The sequence below is a fragment of the Lipotes vexillifer genome, unplaced genomic scaffold, assembly GCF_000442215.2.
Source record: "Lipotes vexillifer unplaced genomic scaffold, Lipotes_vexillifer_v1.1 scaffold835, whole genome shotgun sequence".
Lineage (NCBI taxonomy): Eukaryota > Metazoa > Chordata > Mammalia > Artiodactyla > Lipotidae > Lipotes > Lipotes vexillifer.
Genome location: NW_006774135.1, coordinates 1,328,896 through 1,336,730, shown reverse-complemented (window position 1 = coordinate 1,336,730; position 7,835 = coordinate 1,328,896). Strand labels below are relative to the sequence as shown.

Here is a 7,835-nt window from a genome sequence, read left to right as displayed (position 1 = left end):
CGGCCGCCGGGCGGCGCAGCTCCCCGCCTGCCGGAGATCGGGGGCCGGGTGTCTGGGGCCGGGGCTTTGGAGGACCTGGGCGCAGACCTCAGGTCGGAAGCACCCCCGAGCCCCGCCCCCCGCAGGGCCCTCCTTCCCTCTCCGACGCGTTGACGCCTCCCGCCGACCGCTTTCTCAGATGTGGACGCTGAGGCGCGGGTACCCGGGCGGTCCGCGGCCGGTCCATGACCTCCGGCCCGGGACCCCCCCGCGCGCCTGGCCCGCCGTGGCCGCTCAGTGAATGCAGGGACAGACCGTGCGCTTCTCCCCGGAGGGGTTGGGCCGCCCCGCTCCCCTGTCCTTGGGGAGGGGGGGTGCGGTCCCTGGAGTCTCGGGCTTGGGGGAGGGGCGGCGTCCAGGGAAGTGGGGAGCGTCCTGAGCCCCCACCTGCAAAGCCGGAGGCCGGGCGGAGCCAGGCAGAGGGCGGGCGAGGGCAGCTGTGAGCCTGAGGTCGTCCCTCCGAAGGGGACCCGCCAGAACGGTGCCCGGCTGGACGTTGGGCCAGAGACGGTGAGCGCGAGGAACCGCCTGGGGGCTCAAGTCAGCCCCTCGGGGCCCTGCCGCTGTCCTCGGAGCCCTGTGCACTCCTGATGTGATGGCAGTCCAGTGGCCGTGCGCTCGGAGCTATCGCACTTGATGCTGCTGCCCTGACCCTGGGCGCTCTGCTCCAACGGGTCGGCACCTAACGTTTCTGAAGCGCCCCCGAAAATTGGCTGGCCACAGGGCTTACCTGGGTCGTTCTGCGTGGCCCTAGCTTGTGGCGCGGAAGGGGGAGTGCCTACCTGTCCTCCAGGGCCGAGCCCGGTCAGGGTTCCTTAGCAGAAGGACACTCAAAGGCGTATTTTCAGTGTCCGTGTTTATTTCCTCTCTGAAATTTCCCCCCGGCTCTGGGTCCTCTGTCTGGTTCTTCAAAAGACACGTTCATTGCTACTAAGGACATATTTGTGGAGGTTTTTTGGGGGGGGGCGGGGTTTGGCCACCCTGCGAGGTTTGTGGGGTCTTCGTTCTCCGACCAGGGATTGAACCTGGGCCCTCAGCAGTGAGAGCGCAGAGTCCTAACCACTGGACCGCCAGGGAATTCACAAGGACAGACTTTTGTTAGTGTAGCTGATGGGAGGTCACGGCTCAGGGCAGGGGTCCTCCACGCAGGAATCCGCAAAGCCAGAGTGCTGTCAGCAGTGTGGTTCACAAGCAGGTTTCTGGTTTCCTCTCCCCTCCCCAAGCCTCTCAGTCCAGCTCTGACGGGGCGCCCCTCTCCGCTGGTGGAGTCCCTGCTTTCAAAAGCCTCAGGGACGCTTTGGGTCAACACATACTTGAAGGTGACTTGACTCCATGTTTCTGCTGAGCAGAGGAAGGGTCCCTGGGGTGAAGCAGAAGGGGCCGCAGGGCAGGGATGTGCACGGAGGTGCCTGGAGTGGAAGGACAGCCCCGCACCAGGCCCCGGGGTTCTGGATGAACTGGCGGGTCTTGGCTCAGGTCCCTCCCATCAGTGGGGGATGCTGTGGGCCCCGGGGTGGAGCATGGGGTAGGGTGGCCTGGAGAGCCCATGGCGTCCACCGGAGAGCGCGGGACTGTGCTGGCCGCCTGGTCACTGCCCTCGTCAGGTGTGACGTGTGCGGCCCCGGCCCAAGTTGGCGTTCACTCTAATCACAAGGGACCCTGAGAGCAGGTGGGCTCCCGCAGGCGCCCCCTGTGCTGCTCTGTGAACTCACCCTGGCTCAGACTGGCCGCACTGCTCTGCTCGCAGCCCCGTGCCCCATCCGCTGTCTCCTGGCTCGGGTGCGAGACAAGTCTGGGCAGTGCCGGGCTTCGCCCCACTCGGGGTGCATGGTGTGCGGTGCACAGAACCCAGCTCACTCCCCACGGCCCCCCACAAACCCCAACACTGTGTGTTTTGGTTGTGATTTATAGCTGACTTGAAGAGCACACTGTCTGGAATTGGATTTCTGTGACCTGGGTGACTTTTGATGAGCTTCTCAAAAGATGTCTTCATCCCTTTGCGTTGTCTGTCTTTTTAGGAAACGATTTATTCACAGAGGTGAATCGGGCAACGAGCATTTCAGTGGAAGATGCTCCGTGCCAGGCCGGGATTGAGGGCAGGGAGGAGGGATAAGGAGGCTTAAGGCCAAGTTCTGTGTCTTAAGCTGACGGTCTGGGGGTGAGAGCAAGCCCAGGATGACGGTGTTCAGTGACCAAACGTGGCCCAACGAGGCCAGGTCGCAAGATGTCCCGGGAGGCCCTGTCCACACTGCCAGACGGGCGGCTCCGATGGGACAGGTGTGATTTGTCTTGGAAGCTGGAGTTTGATTTTTCTTACCTGGAAGAGCTTTGGCCTTCGTATACTGTGTTTCCAAATCTGTTTCTGACTTGAGCGTTTGTGGTATACTCCCTTAGTGTTTTGTCACAAAACAACCGTTGTTAATAACTTTAGCCGCCTTCTCGAGACAAGGGGTTTCCCCCTTGTTTTTGTCGGGCCTCCTAGGAAACACAGTTTGTTCCAAGGTCACTTTGCAGAGCTGAGCCTTCTGCCTCTCTCTGCTCTGCCGTTCGTGGCTCTCACAGCCGTAAATCACCTGTAGCCTCCGACGCCTCCTCTCTGACTCAGGACGGGGCCTCGCCAGACCTCCTCCTCCAGAAGGACTGCTCTGGGGATCTTTTTAACTTGCCCAAAGGCCTTATCTGCTTCCTGATATTCTGTCCCTGGTCACAGGCCAGGGGCATCCAGGCTTCCCAAGAGCCTTAACAAGTCCCCGCCGCCCTCTGCAGGGCCTCCCTGGTGAGTCTGGGCCTCAGCTGCTGCTCTCCAGCCCCTTCCTTGCACATTCCTGGTGAAAACAGCCCCTCCGCCGCCCGTCCGCTCTGGGAAGGGCTCCACGGACCACCAGTTGTATGCTTTTCAGTGAAAACAGTGGATTTGTCAGCTTTTTCCTTTGGTTCATCCTCAAGATCAGAGTCTGAAACAGAATTTTCCTAAACCACTGAGGATCGCCGAGTCACCCAGAAACAGCAGGTCCCTTGCTCGTCAAGGACTCAGTGCTGGTGGAGGGACGGACAGTCTCCATTTCAGTCTGGGCCCTGAGGAGGAGCAGAGCTTTTCAAGGAAGGCAGAGTGTGTTTAGGTCTCACAGTTCATTCCCTTCCTCTGTTTGGTGCCCTGCAGGGTTTTCACGTTCAAGTAGCACCAAACTCCTTGTGGGCAGGACCCAGGTCTGGCAGAGGAGGGCCTGTGGAAGGGCAGCCTCGGGTCCCTTCCAGCCGCTTCTGAATCCGCTGCATCTGTGTCTCCCCCGTAGGCGGGTCGCTGACCAAGCTGGCCTACTACTCCACCGTGCAGCACAAAGTTGCCAGAGTGCGGTCCTTCGACCACTCAGACAAGGTGAGCCTCCTGGGAGGACCCCGGGCAGGCCCGGGAAGCTTCTAGTGCCGATGCCCCTCCCTCCACGCTCCCAGCTTAGTTCCCCTTCCATCCCAGCCCTGGCAAGGGCACCCCCGCCTGCTCGTGCCTCCCCCCTGAATCTCCCACCTGCGTCGCCATCAAGACTCCCACGGACTTCAGGGTAGGCAGAAATCGTCGCCGCTGTTGAGGGTGCTCAGGGGCTGTGTGTCAGCGTTGTCCCCTCCCCGAGGCAGTGCACACACGCGGGTTCCCCACCCTCACCCCCAGGACACAGAGCAGGACCACGAGCCGCCCTATGAGATCTCCGTCCAGGAGGAGGTTACCGCCAGGCTGCACTTTGTCAAGTTCGAGAACACCTACATAGAAGCCTGCCTGGACTTCATCAAAGACCACCTGGTCAATACCGAGACCAAGGTCATCCAGGCAACTGGGGGCGGGGCGTACAAGTTCAAAGACCTCATCGAAGAGAAGCTGCAGCTGAAGTGAGTGGGGACCTCGGGGCGGGGAAGGGAGTGTGGGGGCCGGTTGGCCTCCGCTCACGGGGTCGGGCCCTGACGTGGCGGCCGCAGTGGCCCCTCTCCTGCACCAGTCCGTTCGCCCGGCTCTGGGGGTTCCTAAGACCTCCGGATCCAGTGAGACTCCGGGTGGCTGGTGGGTGGCCGCGGGCCTGAGGCCAAGCTCTGGGCCGGCTGCAGTGGGATTCAGGTGGCCGAAACTCAGGAAGGCTCGGGGGACTGAAGAAGGTGGGTGGGGAGAGGCGAGGGCTGAAAGGAAAGGAACGGAGCCCCGAGACCGAGTCGGGCCCGCTCCCGCTGGACGGAGGGTCCCGGGGCCACGGCCCCGCCACGGGGGCGGGGAGGCAGGGGCCATTCGTGCCGTGGCCCGTGCTGGTGCCAGTGGCTGGGCTGCTCCCTGGCAGGGTTGACAAGGAGGACGTGATGACGTGCCTGATCAAGGGCTGCAACTTCGTGCTGAAAAACATCCCGCACGAGGCCTTCGTGTACCAGAAGGGCTCCAACCCCGAGTTCCGGTTTCAGACCAACCACCCCAGCGTTTTCCCGTACCTCCTAGTCAGCATCGGCTCTGGGGTCTCCATCGTGAAGGTGGGGCCTGGCTCGTGGGAGGGGACGGGCCTCTGCAGCCCTTCGTTGAGCGCTGGCTGCATGTCGGAGCCATGCCGGGCACAGGCACGCGGGCACAGGGAGGCGGACACAGACCCAGGCCTGCCTCTGGCGCTCACGGCACGAGGCCGCACGCGGAGTGCCTGGCGCGGGCGGTCTGCGGGGAGGTGGGCCCCCTACTTCCAGCGCGAGCACCTGCCGAGCCCACCCAGACTCGGCCTTCAAGGGCACCGCCACCCAGGGCGGGGGATACCCCTGAGCCACTGCGTCCCCGGGACGTGCTGGGCAGTGGCTGGGGGCCCCCTTGCTAACACACCTGCCCTCGTTTCGCTCCAGGTGGAGACAGAGGACAGGTTCGAGTGGATCGGCGGCAGCTCCATCGGGGGTGGCACCTTCTGGGGCCTTGGGGCTCTGCTCACCAAAACTAAGGTATTTGGGCAGCTCTAGGAGGATGCTCCTGGCTCCACGGAACAGCCTGTTCCCTGGTCCCCTCAGGAAAGGGTTGGCGGCTGTGGGGTCGGAGGCTTGTGCTTGGCTGGGGTTGTTGTGAAAGTGACTCTTCCTTGTACCTCATCCTGCGTCCCGAGTCTCTGAAGGATGGGCGTCCAGGTGGCCAGAGTGTCGCCCAGCTGGGTGGTCCACAGAGGCTGCCCGTCTCCCCCCCGACCTCTGGGCCATGACGGGAGAGGGCCTTCCCTACCCAGCACGGCGGCTGGCCTCCTTCCGTGGGCTTGTCCAGGGCCGTGGGGTTCTTCCAGCTTGCGGCTCCTCAGGTGCTCCCGTCTGCTCTGTCCCCACAGAAGTTCGACGAGCTGCTGCATCTGGCTTCCAGAGGCCAGCACACGAACGTGGACATGCTGGTGCAGGACATCTACGGAGGGGCCCACCAGACCCTGGGGCTGAGCGGCAACCTCATCGCGAGCAGCTTCGGGAAGTCGGCCACTGCGGACACAGGTACCGGCCCTCGCCCGCTCTCACTCTCGGAGGCGCGTGGCGCCCCCCGGCCGCTTGCCCAGCGTGCTGCTTCCGCCCCCCCAGAGTTCTCCAAGGAGGACATGGCCAAGAGCCTGCTGCACATGATCAGCAATGACATCGGGCAGCTCGCCTGCCTGTACGCCAGGCTGCACTGCTTGGACCGGGTGTATTTCGGCGGCTTTTTCATCCGTGGCCACCCCGTCGCCATGCGCACCATCACCCACAGCATCGACTTCTTCTCCAAGGTAGCAGCCGCCGCGCCCCTCCCCTGCTCTGCCGCCCCGGGCCCGGCCCGCGCCTCCAAACTCGCAGGCCTGAGAGGGCACGGGAGCAAGGCGGGACCCAGCTCGGCACCCCCAAGCCCCTGCCCGCAGCCCCTTCCCACCCAGTAGCTCCGGGCATCTGTGCTTGGGGCGCCGTGGCCATCCCTGAGTTGGGCGCGTTGCCGGGGGTGGGGTCTAGAGACCGCCTCCCACTGTCCGTGAGCTCCAGGTGAGCTTCTAGGTGTCGGTCACGGCGTGGGGGGGGGGTGGCCCCCAGCAAGCATGGGGAGGTGGGTGGGTGTCCGTTTCATGGAAGACGTTACTCACCCTCTGAACCGGGGCCCCCCACACCCCGGGCCGCTCCCCATCGCGCGCATTACCGCCCCCCCCCACGCCACCCCCGTCCATGGGAAAGTGGTCTTCCGTGAAACCGGCCCCTGGTGCCAAAAAGGCCGGGGACCGCTGCTCTAAACGGTGGGCCCTTGAATTCCATGTGTGCGTACAGCCCCGTGGACAAGCGCCGGGTTGGGAGGGAGGCCACCTGTGTCGGGTGGACTTGCAGCCTTGGGCTGAGTGGCGCTTCGGGGGCGTCTCCGTGGCAGGGGGAGGTCCAGGCGCTGTTCTTGAGGCACGAAGGCTACCTGGGCGCCATAGGAGCGTTTCTTAAAGGAGCCGAGCAGGACAGTGAGTACAGCGTGGCCTGTGTTGGGCAGCGGCATCGGGAGGCGGGGAGGCCTTGGGGAGTGACTGGAGTGGCCGCTCGTGTTAAGTGACGATCGAGGGCTGTGGGTGGACGTGGTGTCTTCGTGGGCCCTCCCCAGCAGTGGCAGGAGCCTTTGCTGTGATTCTCCTGAGGGGCCGGTGGAAACCGACTTGCGTGGGTGCCACATAATCAACCCATGGGTCCTTGAGTGACAGGGCTCTGTGCAGGGGCTGCGCACATGGCCTCGCCTCCGAAGGCCTCGGCCTGCCGGCTCCTCCCGGCCGTCTGCCCAGCTGTCGCTTCAGATGCGCGTCCGGTCTGTCCTCTTTGAAGGACACATGAAGGACTCGCAAGCGTGATTCTGCGCGAGGGAGCACAGGGCAGACTGCGTGGGGGTCAGCGCCAGTCAGAGCAGCCCAGGCAGACCTTCACTGCGTCCCTAAGTCCAGCTTCTTACTTGAGATAAACCACAGGTACCTTTCGGAAGCTACCGCTCAGCTTGAGAGGTCTCTGTGCCAGTAAGAAATAACACAACAGAACAATGCCCCCGGCTCGCCTGGCACCAGGGAGGTCTTCGGCAGCCGGTCCTCCCAGAGGCAGTCCAGCCGCCCAAAGTTTGCCGAGCCGCTCGCCCCTCGGTTGACGCCGGGTCTCTTGTCCCGCAGACCCGAACCAGTACAGCTGGGAAGAGAACTACGCCGGCAGCTCCGGGCTCATGAGCTCCTCGCCCGAGCTCTGCCCGACGCAGCGGCCGAGGAGCGGCACCGTGAGTACGGGCGCGGGTGGCCCTGGGTCCCACGTGCGCCGCCTCCACTGCAGCCTCCTGGTGGTCCCCGAGGAGGAGCCCCCGTGCCGCCGTGGCCGGGCTCAAAGGCGCCTCCTCCTGGTGCAGGCCGGTCATGAACCACAAACACGGGGGCCGAAGAGAGACGTTTGCAGCCTGAAGCTGGCTGTTCTCATTCCTCCCGTAGTGTCTCATGGTCTTCAGCCGGAGCCCTCGGGGCCAAGCGGTCCCCGCCGGGTTTGCAGGGAGAATGTAAAGTTTCGGGACCACGGGGGGTCTTTCCTAGGGCTCTGGGACCGTTCACAGCAGAATCGGGGTAAAACCGTGGGTCACGGGCACCAGCCTGGGCCTCTTCTCTTAGACCACATTCTCTGCATGATGGTTTCAAGGCGGTACCGAGCATGCAGAGTCTGCGAATTTCCTCAGGCAATTCCACCTTTTCCTCAGTCGCCCCTTGGGGTGAGGCCCACCATGTCTGGATGGGGGCTCCCCCCCGCCAGCCGAGCCGGTGTGGAGAGGGGCTCCCAGCTGGGACGAGATGGTACTGCTGTCG

The 7,835-nt window shown here is 63.9% G+C and overlaps 1 protein-coding gene across 1 annotated transcript in view; it reads left to right on the top strand.

Moving 5' to 3' along the window:
- Window positions 1-7,835, top strand: part of PANK4 (pantothenate kinase 4 (inactive)) — a 16,408-nt gene that overhangs the window by 450 nt on the left and 8,123 nt on the right. Inside the window, exons 2-9 of the mRNA XM_007448945.1 lie at window positions 3,333-3,415; window positions 3,704-3,918; window positions 4,356-4,539; window positions 4,894-4,986; window positions 5,358-5,511; window positions 5,596-5,777; window positions 6,398-6,479; window positions 7,164-7,264. Of these exons, the coding sequence (XP_007449007.1) occupies window positions 3,333-3,415; window positions 3,704-3,918; window positions 4,356-4,539; window positions 4,894-4,986; window positions 5,358-5,511; window positions 5,596-5,777; window positions 6,398-6,479; window positions 7,164-7,264 (1,094 nt within the window). The remainder of the gene's footprint in view (window positions 1-3,332; window positions 3,416-3,703; window positions 3,919-4,355; window positions 4,540-4,893; window positions 4,987-5,357; window positions 5,512-5,595; window positions 5,778-6,397; window positions 6,480-7,163; window positions 7,265-7,835) is intronic.